The sequence below is a fragment of the Xyrauchen texanus genome, chromosome 3, assembly GCF_025860055.1.
Source record: "Xyrauchen texanus isolate HMW12.3.18 chromosome 3, RBS_HiC_50CHRs, whole genome shotgun sequence".
In the NCBI taxonomy this organism is placed as follows: Eukaryota; Metazoa; Chordata; class Actinopteri; order Cypriniformes; family Catostomidae; genus Xyrauchen; species Xyrauchen texanus.
In genome coordinates, this window is record NC_068278.1 from 23,674,588 (window position 1) to 23,696,064 (window position 21,477).

A 21,477-nucleotide genomic window follows, 5' to 3' on the forward strand; every position below is an offset into this window, starting at 1 on the left:
TGTTTTGACATCATTGACCTCTGAAGCCACAGATTCGCAGGGAACACAAATCTATTGTGAGTGAAGGCATCATACATTTACCCTTGTGATGTGCTTGTTCTTTGATTCCTAACAAAACTGTCTTCGTGATTGAAGGATAAAAAGGAATGAGGCAAAACAGAAACTTCTGACTCCACTCAACTGCACCATGCAATTGAGATGAATCAGTCAGGAGCTATTGAGTTCCAATCCTGGGTAAATATTAGTATTGAGAATGTGGGGTAAAGTAAAGGCACAGGAAATGCGAAACCGCAAATTGATTTGAAGATGTATATCAACACAGTGTCCTACAGTATGTGCATTTCCAAACAATCAGACCACAACTAGGAAATTATTTGCTATGCTGTAGGAGAGAAATTCTGAAATAAATATTAAAAGATGTGTTTGAGGGGTTACGATCCTAACAACATTGTTAAATTACACAGGAGTGGAGTGGAGAATATAGGAGAGTGTGTTGATATTGAATGGTGATGCTGTGCATTCATTAGAGGCAGCCGGCAGTGGATATTTAGATTTTCTATATACAGCATACAAGCAGAAGCACCAGATGTCATCACCCTGGTTTCAATGATTTTCCTACCTGTAGTCATTAGTTTAAGCCATTTGTCGACTAGTTGTCGTACATTTTTGATATTCATTTAATAATATATATTTTTTGAGTAAGAATGTTATGGATAAGCCTAATAGCACCCATTTATCCAGGATATCTAAAGTTAGAGCGAGCGGCCATTCTACAATTTTAAAAAATGACCACAAGAATAACCATTTCATCACAAGTCGAAACCCAGTTTTCTTAGGTAATGACTTAATTTCACAATAAAATATTCATTAATATACTCATAGGGCTCTATATTTGTGATCATGCTGGGCAGAGCACTGTGCTCAACGATTGTGCGCTACATATTATCCACTATTCATGGGAACGCTAATTCTAAGCACAATTTTTGTGCCAGCGCAAAGTGAAAGTAGGCATAGGTGTGAGTGTTTGCGATCTGTGGGTGTATGTGAGCAAACTGTGGGTGTATTGTATAATAAATTGTCACAAAGCGCAATTTTCTATTTTCCTGAGAAATAAGTAATTGCGCTAAGAAGTTTGAGAACCACGTCTATTCTCGGGGCAAAGTCTAAACTCAGTTCCTTCATTTGCAGTTTGGAGATTCTACCAGCAGATGATATCAAAAAGCTATCGATCACTTTTAATACTAGCCAATGTTTGTGTGTCAGTAGATCGATTTGATTAATAATAATAAAAATAATAGTAATATTTAAGTTTATTTTGTTTATCCCCTTCCCAAAGCTTGTAGACACTCTACAGAAATTAAACATTAAACATAGAAACACATATTCATTACAAAACAATGAGCAATGGGAAAGAAGAAAAGAATGTTTCAAGCAGGTGAGACACAGGCGAGAATGATAAGAGCCAACAGTCCAGAGAGGACGATATATACAACACATACCTGTACATTTTGGTCTGGATGCATTGTAAAACTACAATTCAAAACTACATGCATTGCATACAACCCATTTACACCAAAAATTCTTATGAATGGGCTGTCTTTATTTATATCAACTTTGCTTGTAAGGGAATGGAATATATAATAGGACGCGGATGGCATAATTACCGGGGAAGAACCTCTGAATTAAATTACACTTGACCCAGCCCGTTTGTGCTTTGCACACACGTTTTCGTCAACCTACTTGCACCTAGATTTAGCGCATACTTGCACGAAAATATTCAAACTTGTGGCCATGCCCACTGACTTATCGCATAGCGTTGTGCTTGAGGCATAGCTCTCTTAAAATAGGGCCCATTAAGAAAGTTTAGACTAGGGCTCTTCAACTACTTTCTTGTGGGGTCCGGATTATTCAGATGACAGCTTGATGAAAGCAAGACATTTTTTATCTTAGTTAAAATGTTCATTGTAACTAAAAAACGACAAAACTAAACATTGTAAATACTATGAGTTTATTTATATTAAAGTAAACAGGGGTATTCAATTAACATTTGTTAAAGTGTGGTGTAAAACTTCCTTCAAAGATCTGGCTAAAGAACAATTTTGACCTCACAACCTCAACTAACAAATAGGTTTTGATGATATTTAATTTGAAAACAAAAAACAAAACAAAAACAAAACAACATCACTGCAGGGCTATTGTTTACAAATGATAAAAACGTCTAGGTTACGGATGTAACCCCCTTTCCCTGATGGAGGGAACGAGATGTTGTGTCAAAGAAGCGACACTAGGGGTCTCTCTTGAGAGCCTTTCACATCTCTGAGAAAAGGCTAATGAGAAATTGGCAGACAGAATTTGCATGTCCCGCCCCCGGACATACGGGTATAAAGGGAGGGAAATGCGTCTGTTTCATTTAGGATTTGTCTGAGGAGCCGACAATGAGGTTCGGCCGCAACAGTAGCTCTGTTCAGCGACGTGGCCCAGAGGACACACCGTCTCGTTCCCTCCATCAGGGAATGGAGATTACATCTGTAACCTAGACGTTCCAATTTAAATCACGCCATGCACTGAGCCATGTACGTGTACTGCTGACACAGGAGCAGGCAGGTATTTTATTTTATCCGCTGATTCATTTGCACGAGTCACTGAGTATTGTTAAACTTACCGGTCGGATGTTTCAGACTGCAATCCGATTTAATCAAAGATCAGTAATATGATTAGCGTACTGGATTTGACCTGTGAGATGCCAGTTGACTATCCCTAATTTTCACACTTGATTATGAACCCTCAATATTGACAGAACATTTACAGTAAATCCAAAACAAAAAAGCCGTACTAATGTCTGAAACAAACGTATACCATCCTTAGTAACACAGACTCTGTTGTTTATAGTATCTAGTCTTTAGACATTTAACAATCTTGCAATGCAACAAGCCTTCACCATTCAAGGCCATAGCTAACACAGCCTCTTAAAGCACTGAGGCATCAGATACATTGACTGTTTCAGTTAACTAAACATTCTTATCAGGGCTATACAGCTCAAGCCATTAGAAGAATAAACAAACAGAAGCAAACTATGGGCTTGTACCATTTAATCATCATGCCCGTAAGAGGGAAGGTAATGGCGCAATGTCATTGCACGTCTTGATGTTTAGTAAACAGACTCAGAAACATCCTCTCTTCCCAGAAGGTTTAGAGGAAGTTCATGTTAAGGATGGCGATTTAGCATACCGGTGTTGATTTGTTAGATGTTTGACTAATTATTGAAGCCTCTAAAAATGGGAATGCACAAGGTTCAGATGTAATCTGCATAAAGAGGGATGTTTGATATAAGGAGGTAAGTGCTAAAGAAGTTCTGAGAATCAAAGTATTTTCGCTGGGAATAAAGAGAGACCTTAAGTTTAATTAGTAATTTTATTGTTAATATCGGGAATGGACATTTTTACTAGTAACAATGTAATTATTGATATTAAAAAATATTTTAGGATATGTAAGAAGTACGTAGCTGTAGGATATTACATATCGGGATCAGTTATGTAGGGTATTTTGCACGCATTCTACCACCGTTATATGTAGGGTAATTTGCGCGCATTCTACAACCATTATATGTAAGGATATTTGGTATGCTAAAGTTTAGAATGGAATTTAGGGTCTTGAAATATGTGAGCTATGAACTAAATTAAACTTATTGTACCTTATTAGGTAATGAAAAGCATAATGGAATTAGTCGCGTTCGACAACCATTATAAATTAGATGTAATTTATAATATTTGTATTAGATTATACAAATAACTAGATTATTTGTCTTAATAGATTCTCCACCATTGAAAATTGTAATACAACATTTCGTTGTATCCGTTCACAAATTCTACTTTAAGGAATTAGCTTTAATAAGTGAATTATGATTAATTCACTTATTGGAGTGATATTATTCTCATGGCTTATTGAAAATAATATCACATTTATTAAGGTGAATTGAAGCGAAATCTTTTAGAAACAGGAATGATATTATTTATCAAAATATACCACAGTCACGTTGTCTTTGAACACAGACAAACTTTATTACTATTCTACATATAAATCTAATCTAACATATATATATACATAAGATAGGTTGGTGAAAAGAGTGACAGAATGATCAGTGCAGTGAAAATGAACTTTACGGAGTCTGTTGACAATAGCTTAAGAACCATTTTATCCTTCTTTAAGTCTACATCGATTTGCTATCGGATTACCCGAATTATTTAATTAATACATCAGCACTTTGAGCACAATATTTGAGATGTACTTGCGTGTCTTTGTGGTGTTTCCTTGCATTCTTTGTGTTGCTTGGTTCTTGGCGCTTGGTCGAAAGTTTGTTCCGTTGATGTTTTAATCTCTGTTTGATCGAAGTTTATTGTCTGTATGAATTATGAATTTGGTTTTGAAGCGAGGCCTTCTCATTCCTTCTTGGGATGTTGAGTCCCGAGCTTCCATGGGCCTCACATGGGCACGTGCAGGCAGAGGAGTGGAGAGCCGAAGAGTCTCAAGAGGTTGAAGAGACGAGACGCAAGAGGCAAGAGAAGAAGAGCAGAAGAGCAGAGGAGAGAGTGTTCTTCCTGTTTGGAAATATTTGAACTGAAATTGGCCACATCCCCAAAGATTTCCTGCGCCAATCAGAAGTGACTTTTCAGAGTCACATGGTCAACTGGGCTGTCTTTCTGACAGTTGAGTTATGGTCCTTTGTTTCAGACTCTTACTAATTTCTCCGCTCAAAAATAGTGCATATTTAACCATGAGCTTTTATATCTTGAGAATGGTACAAGAGACATGAAATTCATTGTCATCATCTTTCTCTGCATACGCCAGCAAATAAATCATACAAAATTAAAGATTATATTTATCAATTATAGGTGATTGCACATCGCTACACACATTTTTAAGAGGTCCATCAGTCTGTAATCATTCATTTGTCAGGTACAAACGTTACCACAGTTCAAAGTGATTTTCAGCATTATCTAGCAAGGCTAGATTAAGATGAAATATCTTAGAGTTGTGCAAATCTGATGGTCCTTGTAACCTTACACAGAAAAGTCTACTTTATCTCTGTGTGGAAGATCAGGAGGTCAGGCTGCGGAGGGGCCTTTCTGACCAATGAGGATGCCTGGGCCATTTGATTTATGACGGTGAATAATTCCAGGATTGCAAAGGTTGAAAATCCTGAATACAAGTCAAATCGTTTCAATTCTTCTGCATGTATAATCTAACATAGCTGATATGTGTATTTGGAATTTCAACTATTAAAATATGAATTATAGATATCTGTAATTGTGTTTTGAAAAGTAGTGAATGTCAGATAATTGTGAAATGTTATTAGTAAAATGCAATTAAAATAGCAACATTTTTGAAATCATGAACTATTTACTATTTAAGTTTGTTTATTTTATGGATATGTATATATGTGGTACTTAGAACGGGTTCATGCAATTATATCTAATGGCATATGCCCTGTGCCTGTTGTTTTGACCTGTGTTCAAAACAAATACATGTTTTTCTCCCACTTATATTTGTGTCTATTAAATCTAGTCTGACCCTTTCAAAGGGGAATTTCCTAATGTACAGATAAACCATCATTTCAATACCGTACTTGCTATTTTTTTAGTTGGATGTTTTGCACTTTATTTTCCTCTCATTAATAGTCTTTCTAAGAAACTCTAGGTTGGAACCCTGTTGTAAGAAATGACCCAATTAAATTACACCGTGAATATTTTATCTCTGACAATTAAAAAAACACAAGCTAGTTATATCTCTGTGGTTAGTGACATTGGCAGTGCTTCAACTCAAAGATTTGAATTTTTTCTGTTGAGAAAGAGAGAGACAGAGGATGCCTTTAAGGCAAGAAGAGAAAATAAAGCTGCAAGTGAAAATAAAAACTTTCTTAGTCTCCATATAATCTGACACTTAGAAAATCTAATTGCATTCCATTGCCCTGGAAGTCATGCATCTCCAATTAAATGTTCACACTCCAAAGGTATTTAAACATGAGCAGGTGTGCATTCTGTGAAAACAGCATGCTGTCTTTGAAAGGATGCCCTGAAGTAAAGCTTAAGACACCTCTCTTGTGGTGCAAGGCCTTGAGAAGAAACCAGTATGAACTCTCAGATGAACATTACAAAAGTATGGAAACGTGTTCACTTATCAGAATTTTTTGAAGATGAGGACTTCAAGGGCGTTATTACCCTGAATAAGAAGAACATGCTAAACGTGATTCCTGTGGGTGACATGTCCCCAGGTGTGACACTGGAAATCTCAGAGGTTGAAAGAAGGGAAATTGGAGAGATCTCAGAGGATACAAGCAAGGATAGTGATTTTCAGACCGATTCTAAAAAGCAAACTGACTCTGGAATAGTGAAAGGAAGCGTCACAGACAGCGAGGAGGCATTGGAAGAATATTTGCTTAATGTGCAAGGGCCATCGCCTTTTGGTACTTTCGATTAGAGTTCGACCGATATATTAGATTTACCAATTAACCAGGGCCGATTGTTGCATTCTTTAACTATTGGCTATCAGAAAAAATCAACTCCGATAGTTTCCAATATTTATTTTTGGTTTCATTTATTCGAGGCTGGTGCTGGAGGGTTCTAAAGTCTAAACTCCTTGCTTCAACAAAATAATGGTGCCCTCTATAAAAACAATCACTGACTCCTCATGGAGTTTGTTTTGCAACATGACTAGGCTATTTATAGAAGCCAAAGCTTCAAAAGTGAGTTTAAACATCAACAGAGAAAAGCCAATGTATGTTTACAATACACATTATTATTATTATCATGGTACAATAAATCAGTTGTTTAAGACAACAAAGATGGTTTCATACTTAATTTGTTTATTTATTACTAAACGCTGCACTGGAGAATTGCATTGCCAACAAGGTGGAGAGGATGCTAACATTCTAGCTAACATTAGCTCTTCGATTGGTCAGAACAATATTACATATCAAGGATGGAAACTGCTTACCTTTCCCCATAATAAGTTGTTTAGAAAAAAAAAATATTAAAATCACCTGTGAATTAGAGTTTTTCTTCCGGGGTTGAGGTGGCGTCCAATATGTTCCAGTCAGGTTATAAACATGAGCGCTCCAAAGAAGTTTAGTTGCAAATCTAATTTATCAGTACCAAATCAATCATTAATGGCAATCTTATGTGAATATGCTGCCTGAGTTTTTGCTTTTGCTCAACCGTTCACTTGCTTTATAAAAAAAAGCTGGCAAATTACATTTTGTGAATGAGATGCGCACAGGAACAGTTTTATAGTTTTTTACTAGAAATGTCCCAAAACTTTTCTCCATTCTAACTAAATTAACTTCTATCCAAGCTTCCTAATTTTATGATGAGGTTATTAGTGATGGGTCATTCATGAAAGATTTGTTCATTTTGAATGAATCTTTTATGACTCGTAAGAGTGAATTGTCTCATTGAGTGATTCGTTCATTTTGACGCAGCCACGTGTGTGCAAAATCCGTGCTAGTGTTAAACTTTGTATGACTTTTATATTCTCATCAGAAAATATAGACTACAAGAGCTATAAGGAAACCCCATATTATTTACTTGTTTATTGAGTTGATTTTAAATAAACTGTCATTTATTTTTCCTTCATGATGCATCCCCTCATTTTATTTATTTATTCTTATGTTCTTGTTGGGTATAGACCCAAATGAAGCATTAATTATTTATTAACTAAATTTACACTTGGGATAAAATATAGTCTCAACACTTCCTGCATGAAATCATGACGATTCATATGATTTTAAAAAGTCATTTATTGCCATACTGATATGTACTGATCACAATACAAACAACTGCAACACACTGACTGTGATCTAAAAATAAAAAAAAATTATGAAAAAAGACCAATAATTGTCATTCGTGAATGAGCGCTGAGTCTGGAGGTCATGTGTCAAATGAATGAAGACTCAGATCCGAACTCCAAAGACCGACTCTGGAGGTGAAATAATCAATTCTGTTTCTTATGTCACATGATGAATGAAATTAATTGAAAAACATTCATTAATTTTGCTGAATGAGACTCAAAGTTCCAAGTCAGTTAAATGATCTGATCATACCATTGCTATTGGTTATGTTAAAAAAAAAAAAAACTTAAGAGCATGGTAAAATATATACGTCTGAAACATACATTTGATATTTATGAGAGGGCACAATGTTATATAATATAATGTGTTCATATTATGGCACATATAATATATACAATGCCATTTTAAAATTAAATACTGTGATTACTGTATATCAAATGTATTGTGAGTATTATGTACAGTATGGGGGTAGTTGTTATCAAATACTCTTGGGAAGTTGACATGCCCCATGATGTGATACACAATGCTCCCTCTAAAACTATTTTATAATTATTATGCATTATTAGCCAAGGATTTTGTGACCTCATACTACATGCTATATTTGTGCTTTTTAAAATTAATCTTTACACACTGCAGGACCATTTTAAATGAACTTATGAACTCAAGAGGGGGATTAAAATGCTGAAAAGGTGGCGCTAATGTTTCAGTGACTGAATTGATTTACATTTGACATCGCTAGCTGACGTAGAAACAACATTGAAGTAAACTATAGTAAATGTAACATATGAACAAAAAAATACTGCTATGAAATGTTTGTGATAATTGTATATATATATATCAAAGTTCATGCATCTACCAGCAGGGGCTAACATTCAATACATGTGATTGTAGTTGTAATCACGTCCACACTATCCATACTTATGTCCTTTTTTGTATATTAATCAGAATGTTCCGGTCCTCTTGGCATGGAGGGTGGAATCATCTCCAACCAGCAGATTATGGCCTCCTCCACTCACCGAGCTCTCTTTGGCCTCCAGAAATGGTACCCCTACTTTGCCCGGCTGAATAAGAAAGGTCTAGTGAACGCCTGGACGGCAGCCGAGAATGACAGATGGCCCTGGATTCAGGTAACAGATTGATACAAGCAGAGCAAGTTTGGATCAAGATCCATCAACAGTGAATGAATCTGTAGCTGGCAGAAATATCCTCCTCTCATTGACCAATTTATCTAAAAATGATGAATGCTGGTACATTTTAAATGAGCGTTTGTGACTATTTGAAAGTGTGGCAGTTTGGGGTATTTTTTAATACAATGATGTTTCACAGAAAAGCTGTAATGCTTCAAGTCACTGTGGTTGAAACTTTAGTGGGATATCTCCCATTAACGCTCAAGTAATCAAAATAGTTATAGATATGTTTTCAAACATATACCCACCTAGGCTGCATCTTTTCTTATATTAGTATTCAAAAATGTTTCAAAAGAGTTGTTCATTCGCAGTACATATTCTGTGTACTTTATTATGATTGATGGTGATTGCTTACAATTGACATATTTGTATATCAATCCATTTATTTGAGTTTCTTCAGAAGATGGTTTAGTATTCAGACACAGATTCTTCAGCAGAGTACATTTGATTGATAACACAGACAATTGCGACGGATGGAAGTCTCAGTCCATTTAACTCTAGTTTTACGATGAGCAGCCTCATGTCAACCTCAGATTTATTCTTTAAACGCCTGCATTTAAAAGACAGAGATACTGATTTGGATCTCTTATTTAATTTTTATTAAGCAGGTAGTCTGTGCAGCAGCATAGGGTAACTCTGTGAAGAGGCGACATGAAACTCACCTAAAGAAAGACATTATTGAGAAAGTCTGACTGCAGACCTGTGAAGTTAATCACTATTTGTGCACAAGTGGTTGCTAGTAGGTGAAGAGTAAATATAAGAGGCAGAAAGAAAGAGAGAGATATAGAGAGTGGGACATAGTAAAAAGGGTGATATAAAGTATTAAGTGAGTTGGTCTGACTTTAATAATGCCACTTGGGAAAGGGCTTTTGGTGCTTTAGAGCTGTATGCCGAGTGCCGCTGGGTTAGAACACAAAGAGGTGTGTTAGAAATATCAGATTGGCTTAAGGCCATATGCTGTAGTAATTGCCACATGACCTCTCTTGGGCTGTAGAAGTGGAGAGAAAATTCAGATGTGACACTATAACTAAAATCAAAGGCTACAGAGTCTGTTTGTCACTTTTTCTTCACTTTCATTCTTACTTGATTATTTTTTCTTATTTCTACCTTAGTTTCTCACTGGGTCTCATTCACTAATAATTGCATGCATACAAGTATGCCTAATTCACAATCTGTGCATACGCACATACATTTGGTTTTATGCTCATTTGAATGTTGATAAATCCAGATTATTGTATATGAGGGAGCACGTGCCTAAAGTTAGTAATTAGCATACTACACCCAATAATGTGTAAATGTAAATGTATAATAATTTTTTTGTAGGGTCACTTAGGCATTTTAGCTTAACACATTCCACACATTCAATTTAGCAAGAATATAAGTGCAAACTTATTGATGAATCTTGATTTCTTTATGGAAACGTTTGCGCACATGTTTTGGAGGGGCTGTCAAGGGGTACTCTGTGATTCCCCAGGTGGATAAGACTGTTACAGTGCACTTGTGCCTGCAAGGCGCCACCACCTGGCTAAACCTTCTGAGACTCGCGTCCAGAGCCTGTAGGTTTAAGTCACCACTGGTGACTGCAGTGCCACTGGACAGGCCGCCTCTGGCCTGCGTGCCATTGCTCTCCTCCAATTGCACCAAGCCAAGGCGCTGAGAGAACGGTACGAGGGTAGTTCTGACCCGGGATTGATTCAGGAGCTGCGCTCGGCAGCCAATCCCGCCCTACGAGCAACGAAGGTCACGACATGGTCTCTCGGGCAGGCGATGTCCACCCTGGTGGTCCAGGAGCGCCACCTATGTCTCAACTTGGTCGAGATGAGGGAGGCTGACAAGGCATGGTTCCTAGATGCCCCCTTCTCCTAGGCTGGCCTATTCGGCAACACCGTGGAGGACTTTTCCCAGCAGCTCTTGGTGCTTAAGAAGCAGATGGAGGCTATTCAGCTCATCCCACACCCCATCTGCTCATCACCAAGGGCGTCCCCCTGTGGTAGAAACCACACCGGCACCGCCACGGCCCTAGAGTGGAGACACCCACAGGAATCAGATGCCACCTGTCTCACGGACCATCACTAAGAACCCGAGAAATGTGAGCGCCCCTGAGATGGACGACCCAGGGAGACAGAGACCCGCTACAGACCTGGAGCTGCTAAGCAAACCACTCCATCCCCTGGTGGAGGGTCAATAGGAGAATCCTTGTTTTCCTTTTCTTTTGATTTCGCTGCACTTCCAAGGGGCTGTTGTACTCACATTTTCAAGAAAAGGCAGGTTTCCTCGCTTCCTAGGTCAAACACAACCGCCTGGCACCGTTTCTTTACAGCAGGTAGGGTGCTCCGGAGGTGGGCCCCTGCTCTCATGCAACCAGATGTGGCACTATTCCACTCATGCCAGGACGGTTGTGACAGGCCGCGAGGACAGCCGCAAGTTGCTCCTCAGGCTCCACCCACCCGCCGGTACGATCCCATTGGTCCCCCTCGTCTGGAGCTTGGGGACATGGTTCTCGCTCCCCACGTCGTGGTGGCTGACCAGGACTGTCCAACTCGGCTACATGATTCAGCTCGCCAGGCGTCTGCCCAGGTTCAGCGGCATCTGCTTCACCTCGGTGAGGGACAAGAACGCCATTGCCTTGTGTGCGGAGATCGTGTCCCTTTCACGGAAGGACGCGATGGAGCCTGTCCCTCCAGCCGAAGAAGGGGTTTTACAGCCCCTACTTCATCGTACCGAAGAAAGGCGGTGGGCTACGGCCAATCTTGGACCTGCGTGTTCTGAACCTGTCCTTGACTCCCTTACAAGATGTTGATGCAAAAATGCATTTTAGGGAGTATCTGGCATCAAGATTGGTTCGCAGCAGTAGACCTGATTCGGGTCAACTGGGAAAAGAGCAAGCTCTCACCAGTTCATAGCATCTCTTTTCTCAGCATGGAGTTAGACTCTATGATGGTCTCTCTATCTCAGTTGGTGCTGAACTGTCTGAAGGCATTCAGGAGGAGAACGGCAGTTCCACTGAAACTCCTGGGCTCCTGAGGCATATGGCGTCCTCGACGCTTGGGTTGATGAACATGAGATCACGTCAGCACTGGCTTCAGACTTGAGTCCCGAAATGGGCATAGCACCATGGGGCACAGCTCGTTCTTGTCACGTCGGTCTGCCACCATCTGTTCAGCCCTTGGGTGGACCTGACATTTCTACAGGCAGGGGTTCCCCTAGAGCAGGTCTCCTGGTGAGTTGTCATCACGACAGACACCTCCAACCCCGTGGGGCACCAGTGAGCCTACTTGCACAGGCCCTGTGCAAGTTCAGGGAGGATGATGAGCAGGTCGTCCTAGTAGCACCCTACTGGCCCACCCAGACTTGGTCATCGGACCTCACACCCCTCACGACAGCAAATACCCCTGAGGGGAGATCTCCTCTTTCATGGATGGGGCACCATATGAAACCCGTGACCAGACCTCTGGAATCTCCACATCTGGCCCTTGGATGGGACATGGAAGACCTAAGTTGCCTTCTGCCCGCAGTACTAGACACGATAATTGGCGCTTCCCTTCCTCCAGGAGAGGCTGGAGTGGTGGCTGTCCCCCTCCACCTTGTATCTCGGGAAGCACATCCTGATCATCAAGTTCCTTAGAGCCACGTGGAGGTTAAATCCTCCCAGACCGCACCTCATTCCTTCATAGGATCTCTCCGTGGTCCTGTGGGGAGCCCCGTTTGAACCCCTGTAGTCAGTTGAGCTGAAGACAATCTCTTTTAAAGCCCTCTTGACTGCGCTCATATCCATCAAGAGGGTAGGGGACCTGAGGACGTTCTCTGTCAGCGATATGTGCCTGGAGTTCTGCCCGGAATACTCTCACATGGTCCTAAGTCCACAACAGAGCTATATACCCAAGGTTGCCATGACTCCGTTTAGGGATCAGGTGGTGAACATGAAAGCCGAGCTGCCCCAGGAGGAGGCAGACTCAGCCTTGCCATTGCTTTGTTCAGTGCTTGCTTTGCGCAACTATTTGGATCTGAGCAGCTCTTTGTCTGCCTTGGAAGACAGCTGAAAGGGAGTGCTGTCTCCAAACAGAGGATGGCCCACTGGGTCATTGACACCATCCCAATGGCATATCATGCCCAGGCTGTGCCGCCCCCCTTGGGGCTATGGGCACACTCTACCAGCCGTGTGGCGGCCTCTTGGGCCCTGACCAATGGCGCCTCTTTAGCAGACATCTGCAGAGCAGCGGGCTGGGCAACACCCAACACCTTTGTGAGGTTTTACAACTTCCGTGTTAAGCCGGTCTCGTCCCGTGTATTGTCAGCTACGAGCAGGTAAGTTGCAGGACAGCTGGCCCCCTGGCCTTCCCTCCCAGAGACGAAGACATGTACTCTTTACCCTCAGTCGTGTTCACAAAGTTGTGGACCCTGGAATTTTTTCCTCCTTAGCCCTGTGGCAGGTGAGTTTGTGAAGAAACTCGCTGCCGACCCAGTACATGTGCTAACTAGGCCCTGTACTAGAGTAGGTGCTCAACATGCACTGGTTTCCTGTATATAACCCTGTGTGATGTATCTTTCCATGAGACAGTTTACCCATTAGTAAAATAAATTTCCTCCACTTTGGGCAGGGTGTGGTCTACATGATGTCCTCCCCTTAGGAGTAACACCCCCCTGACGAAGCGGATGCTATATGGCCCTTTCTTATTCCTTTTGGGGAGAAAAAAGAGAAGAGGGTGACCCCCAGTGTCACTAAATTGACACACTGTCTCATTCCCTCCATCAGGGAATAGAGGTTACGAAAGTAACCAGGACGTTACTTAATGAAATACAATGTCTGTAATCCTTCAGGTGCCTTTGATCTCAGCAATATTACATTGTGAATAAAGCACAAACACTAGCAATTTACAATTTACCTTAAAAGTGTTTTGTTTTACAATGCATATGCATTTGCTCATTTCTGTTTTTTGAAAAAGTAGAGGGAGAGGTAAATATGAATTTCTATAGGTTAGAAGAGGAAGATATGCGAGTAGCGCTTGCATGTTGACTTTCCCAATTGTGTGAAATTGCATTTTTAGCCTTTAGTGGACAAAAGCAAGAGACTTCATAACTGAGGAAGTAGCACTTCTGGGCATGAAGGAATACTTTTTTTATTTATTTACTTAATTTCTTAAGGGGATTAGGATTTGGAATGTCTCCTCAATATTCTGAATTTGACATGCTTAGTATCCCAGTATTAGCAGGAAAAAAATCAGCACTTATCCTTGCCAGTCATGTTTTAGTTAAACCTGACAGGATTGATTTTTGTCATTTCTACGCAGTTTATATTTTCAAATGCTGCATCTATACACTTTAGTCAAGTGTCTCAGGGTAGAAATGTATTTATAACTGCCATAAATTCTGAGTATATTAGACACTTCAAAGTTATAACGCTCAAACTGCATCTGTCAGTCCTCAGTCTATGATGTAAATCTATGAACTGAGCTTATCAATCACTCAATCACTCTAGCAATCTCAGCCGATATTTAAAAGGATAGTTCACCCAAAAATACAAAAGCTCATGTTCATTTTTTGTTTTTTGTTTTTTGATTTATCACAATTTGAAATAAACTGCACTTGGGTTCATCCTCACGTCTTCATCATCGTATTCATCATTGTCCTTGCCAGCAACGTTACACAAATGCTCTCTAGAATGATAATGCCCCTCCACCTAATACCACCTTCCTCTGACTAGCAATAGCAAGTAGCAAATAATGTTGAAGGCTGTGACATATATTAAAGGTTACTGGCTATTTTAAAAAGAATTAAAAAAAATAATGGGCCAAGCCCTTTTTTATGTACCCACCCAAACTGCTGTTTCAATAGGAAATGCATCAACACAGGAAAAAAAACTGCTCTCGTCAAGCCAGTTTACTGCGATGTTAAATGCACTTTGACAACATAAGCTTTTTAGATAACACCAGATGAATTGAAAGACAAAATCATGAGAACACTATCATTTATTAAAATCTGTGTTTTCAGAGCAACTCTAAGGCATGAGGGGGTTTTGAATACATAATATTAAATCTAGTTTCTGATTTGTGCTGTGTTTCTCATACAGTACAATACAACCTGGGAGGGGGAAAAAACCCAGTGGAGGTGATAGCATGTGCTTTTCAGATTATCTCTGCAGTGACTAAACCTTTAGACACTCCTAAGGGAAGAAATAGTCTGTAAAAAGGTAGAATACAATGTGTTTGCAAATGCCCTCACCACAGCAGAAAGCATAAATGTTTGAGGAATGGTGATTATGACTAAGTGTGACTCGATTTTGTAATTTCATGGGTTTAGCAGACTGGTTAACCACATTTGAAGGTATGTTATTGCATGGGATGAGTCATAGCCTATAAACAGTTATAAAGAGTAAGGCAGTAAGCCATGATGGAACAGTATTAGAGGGATTCTATAAAGTACTACAGGTTACAGGGTTTTACCAGAGTAGTTACAGGGTAAAGAGCACACAGAAGGGAAAAAAATCCCAACAGTCTGATTAAACTGTCCTCTATGTTCCTGAATGCAAATATGTATTATATATGGAAATAATACCCTGCAGCTGTGTTTTTTTGTGTGTGTGTGTGTGTGCCTGATTATGTCTGCATGACACTTACTCTCCTATTGCACACAACACAGCAACTTTAAAAGCCTGTCAGTGGCTGGAGCATTGAGATCATGATTGGTTAACGACTCTTGTGTGAATGGGTGTCAGACTGATAAATGGCCTTTGGGAATTACAGTCGTTTTATGCCAGCCGTCCACATCTGAATCAGTTTCTACGAAACTGCCAAATATTGCCATGCCAGATGTTTCCAATGGCCATTCCACACATGGTGCCAGTGTGTGTACATCTCCATTAGATGAAGTAACTCCACCATCTGTGTCCATTATGAACGTGAAGTATCATCCAGTCATGGTCTTTTAGTCACACTGCGTTAATTGGTCACCCCTGTTTTTGTCTTAAGCGTGTCTATGAATGGTTAGATCTACATTAATTGGTACATAATTAACACTTAAAATACTGTTTGCAACTTTTGAGGAAGGTGTATGTAAGGGATTAGATACAGCCATACAGTCATTATCACAAAATAAACCCTGAGAGGGTAAGATTTTATCACCCTGAATAAGTATATTTTTCAATAATGACCTGCTGACTGTACATTTTCGTGTTTACAAAGTAGCTGACTATCCAAATAAATACATACATTTGAAATATTGATTCAATACTTTAAGCATATACAAATTATTTGTATTTTGAGCTGCCGGGTCGGATTAGGTGTGAAATCGCTGGTTTATGTCGTGTATCCTTTCATCATTACGTCATGTCCGTAAACACAGGAAAGATGTACCGGCTGTCCAATGTCATGGCTGGAGAAACTACGTTCAGTTCAGTCAGTCACCCTCACACAGATTAGGGCTGCATCACTGCATTCCAGATGGATGTGTATCTGTTATCTCTTTGGCTAAGTGGTTTACTTGCTAATATGCTTGAATATGTTGTCCGGTAGTGTTGTTGAAGCCTATACTGCTTGTCAAGCTTGTATGAATCGAACATTACTTGTGTGTTAATTGATTGCAATGTATAGACAATGTCGGGGGAAGTTAATGTGACGTTTACTAATATTTATGACTTCTGAAATTGACTTCATGTAATTGTTATATTGCATATTTAAGCATATTATTTTCATGTTTAAACAAGTATATTTTTCCCTGTTATTATTGAACCCTCATTTTATGTTTTTTGTTTACAGTGTTATTGTTTGTGTGCAATGTATAGACATACTATTAGTATTATGGTTCACTTGCATTATAAAATGAGACTATACAAAACAATATAAAAATAATAAGTCCTCTAGTGAACTTGTATCAGCCATATCACTAGTTTCACCTCTTAAATTGATAAGTGTAGAACAATACAAACATTTGTAGTAGATAAAACACTTAAACAATAATATTAAAATATACGTGTAGTGACTGAGGTGATTCCCCTGTTCTCTACGTAAAAGTGCTTTGAGTGTTCTGTCAGAAAAGCACCAAAACTGTAAAATGTATTTATTCAAAATATGTTAATAGGAGTGTTTTTTTTTTTTAAGTAATATTTCAGTTTTAAATGTTTAATTTTATAACATATTATCAACATGAAAATTGTCATGGTTAGTGTTGTAACCTCCGGGTACACGTGGGCCGCCTCACTGTCAAGGGTAGTGAGAGCGGACGAGGAGGTCGATTCCGGGTAATAAAAGGTGCCCTCCATGACCTCGTCAGCTCGTCATGGACCTCCAGGATGAAAGGTACTGGGGGGGGGGTGGCTGAGAGTGCCGTAAAAGCTGTTGGGAGAACGGAGGGTTCTAGTCCAACCTGATGTGCACGGCAGCCCGGGAAAGCATGACGGCCATCTGCGCATCAGCCTCAGACTGGGCGGGCTGACCCAAAGGTGGCAGCCCAGGCGAGTCTTCTGCATCAGATGCCTGGACGCCCTCCGATGCAAAGGCGACGTCATCATCCAATTCAGGGGGCTTGAGGGAGATCGCGGACTGGCCGTGAGGTGAGCCGCCCTCACCTCGAACCCGGACGGTAGCGAGCATGCTGGGGGCAGTGAGTGGTTCATGGGGATGTACCCAGTGAAACCGAGCACGCTGCCATCCCCGAATCGCCTCCATCGCCAACAGGGTCGTCCTCAAACCCGTGGGAAGAAGGAGCGACGTGGGGGGCGGCTGGAGTTGCCATGGTTATATTCTCACAATGAGTACTTGCACCATCCACAAACGCTGCCTCGGTGTGATCGTGGCCCAGACACACGAGGCAGCATCTATGACCATCGGATTTGGAGAGATTTCGACCGCATCCAGGAATACACGCATACACAGAGGCGGAAGGGCATCTTTAAAAAGACGCGTCCTTAAAAGGAATGGAAAATACTCTCTTTTAGAGGGGAAAATACTTTACAGAAGCGCTGTCGAAGCACCCAGGGTACGATGTTTTCATTTTCTTGCTTTAACTGGGGAGTTCCAGCCATCTATCAACAGTTTTAAGCTCAAGTATTTTATGCTTCACACATCAATATAGTGTTATTAATTATTTAAAAATAATGCAAAACAAATAACGCAAGTAATCTTGCCTTCTGACCCGTGCGTAAATTCCTTAATAAAAGTATGTACAAATAACACAAACAGCACACAGCCACAGAATGACAGCCAGGATGTGTTCTTGAGCTAGGCAAAGTACATTGGAATACAGGGATCTCCATACAAGATTGTTATAGTTTCAACTACTTTTAACTTGACATAGCATCCTAAAAATGTGCCAATATAAAGCTGAAAACCAGTGAGACTCCAAAATCACCTGTCTGATTAATATGTACATTTGAGGACAATATAAGTAAGGGAAAATGTACAACCGTAATCGGATCAGGAGTGTAGGGGTCTTTTATAACCATGAAGTTATTTATTTTGCAAAAGCAATCAGCTGATTATACATTATCCTGCTTATTACATGGCTACTAACCAAATGAACAAACAAATGGACATAAAATATTGATTTCCATTTAAATTATGTAATTATGAGAAAAGTTTGCGTCAGAGTTCTGTTGGTGTTTATTTTGCAAATAATGACCGTCTGACTGCTCATTATCCAGCTTATTACAAGACTACTTGCCAAATAAATAAATAAATAAATGGACATGAAACATTGATTTAAGTTGAAATAATTTTATTAGCTTACTTGTAGAAATTGCACCGTGATCCATGAAGTAGGATAGATGTCTTACAATACCTTGATGTCTGATATTAATTAATGCCCGGATGTGCAATTGTTACTCTGAAATATCAGACCGCTAGATGGTGCCATTGACCAATCAGCATCCAGTATTCCAGAGTCCTGTGTAATAGTTAAAAATAGCACAGACAGACCATAAGAACACATCCTGATAGAACAGGATAGATTGCTGTTGACTGTAGGCTTGCTTAATGATTTGGAAATAAACAGACAATATATTGACTTCTAAAGACAATTTTGCATTGCCTAATGATTGCTTTACTTGTCTGACACAATAATGCAATATATTTCAATCTGTATATTCATTTGATTAATTAATCAGCATGTCATGTGATTCTTTTGATTAAACATTTTAAGCGATTGACAACCCAAATTAAAATCATACTGAAATCCTCAAAGAACAGTTTTACTACAGTCAGCTTACAATTTTTAGCATTTTTTGCAATTTATGTTGCCATGAACAATTGTCAAATTTACAGTTTAGTGGTAATAATACTTCATATACCACATTACATAAATATTTGACTTCTTAGTGATGTGATTGAGCAATCAACAGCATCAAGTATTCTAGAGAGTCATGTAATAATAGGCTATAGATTGATGATTAAAATACTTTTTGAATATTTAAATGTGAAAATATTCTTTAATAATATTTCAATTAAACTTTGTGAGTGACTTCCAAATTACTGCTACAATTATTGCTAATTACTGTAAAAGCCAACAGGAATATGAAATGCCAAAATTGCCAAAATTGCTTAACAATGTAATAAAAATGCTGAGAGTGATTGTTTTTTAGAAATTGACGAGTTCTCCTGCCATGTGCTATAGACCCTGTCAGTGGTTTAGTGAGTTTTTGATACATCTTCAGAGAGACTTAAAGGGTAGAAGAACAAATTCAGCTAGTGATTTGTGTGGCCCCTCAAAATCCCAATTGCTCACACACTGTAAGATTTTAAATTAGCTGTCATCAAGTGTAGCAGACTGTGAAGCCACACACACACACACACACACACACACACACACACACACACACACACACACACCATTCAGTGATAACAAATCTTTTTAAAGCCTGTATTATGACTATTACTTTTCCCCCATTTCATGGCTGTCTATCTGAAGAGCTTGAGCTGTTTCCCTCTGTGAGGCCTCATCTTCACTCCACACCCCATCCCTCAGGAACCCTCTCAGACAGCTTTTTACCTCTGGGGTATAGAGGGTCTTATTTGACTGACTGCCCTCACTCAATGTTTGAAGGAAGACTAAATGCCTTAAACCTAGTCTGGGGTCTCAAGCGTTGCTCCATTAGTAAGACAGAGGAGTTATTGTGGGAGTTGTTATGAAAGGCTTATCACTTACAGATCACCTCTTTGCTCTGGATGACAGTCTATATGTACATATATACATTGAGATGGATGAGGCTGTGTCTTATGTGTGTGAGTGTATGCATTGATGCATATGTATTTATATATTCAGACAGGTGGAATACAGACAGTATTTATATATTCTAGTATTTACTCTGTCTCTTTGATATGAAGCCATGTGAGAAGGAAATTAATGATTATCTTACTTTAATTAATGCCCATTTCTCTCTCTCTCTCTCTCTCTCTCTGGTGCATGCTGGGAGTGAGTGTGTAAAATGGAGCTTTCCAGACAAATGTAACAAGGTTATAAATGGTCAAGGAGGAGGTGGGAACCGGACAAAGCATCAAAGTAATATTTTGATGAAAACTTAAACAGAAAGACACACACACGGCAGCTGCATTTGGCTCTTTCTCTGCTGAACTGCCACATCCGGCTCAGCTTTATCCCTCTCCTCATCTGAGTAGCCTGGCCAGCCCCACCTTACGCCACGTCATACATTGTTTTCATATCTATATCTATATATATATATATATATATATATATATATATATATATATATATACTGTATATATTTACAAATACATAATCCCATCTGCTTTTGTCTGAGCAAATCTTAAAAATCATGAAAATCTTTTTCTTTCTTGTTATGTTTAACTTTTTTTTTCACCCAATTTGTAATGCCCAATTCCCAATGCATTTTAAGTCCTTGTGGTCGCATAGTCACTCGCCTCAATCAGGGTGGTGGAGGACGAATTATTTTTAAGTAATAATTTAAAATTTTATGCAGTAATGGATTAGGACTGGAAAATCCCTGATTCCCTATCTGTTACTCACTCGATGTTGTGTCGATGTACTGATACTAAGGGTCGGCCTTGGAAGCCACAAACACCTCTGATCTTTGAGAACAGGCCAATGGGAATTGGCGATTGGAATTTGCATGCCACTCCCCCGGACATACAGGTATAAAAGGAGCTGGCTTGCAACCACTCATTCAGGTTTTGTGCTGAGGAGCCGAAACAAGGTCCCGGCCATTTCAGCGTGAAGTTCAATAATATGGGTAACTGAGGTTACGAAAGCAACCAGGACGTTTTCATTGGTCAAAAGGCATGAAAACCCTTTTAAAAGCAAATATGGACATTATTGTCAGTGAATTTGCTTTTGAAAAAAGCGTAATCTGTGTTACCAATGTAGCAGGGCATTTCGAATATAAAGTAAAATATTTTTATTGTTGTTGTTAGTTTTAAATGTAAGGATGTGTGTGTGTGTGTGTGTGTGTGTGTGTGTGTGTGTGTGTGTGTGTGTGTGTGT

General features: G+C 39.5%; 1 protein-coding gene across 2 annotated transcripts in view; it reads left to right on the plus strand.

Annotated features, from left to right (window-relative positions):
* edil3a (EGF-like repeats and discoidin I-like domains 3a) overlaps positions 1-21,477 on the plus strand; it is a 384,265-nt gene that overhangs the window by 286,055 nt on the left and 76,733 nt on the right. For both annotated transcript variants that reach the window (XM_052111629.1, XM_052111639.1), the window contains one exon: positions 8,789-8,970. In XM_052111629.1, coding sequence (XP_051967589.1) covers positions 8,789-8,970 — 182 coding nt within the window. The remainder of the gene's footprint in view (positions 1-8,788; positions 8,971-21,477) is intronic.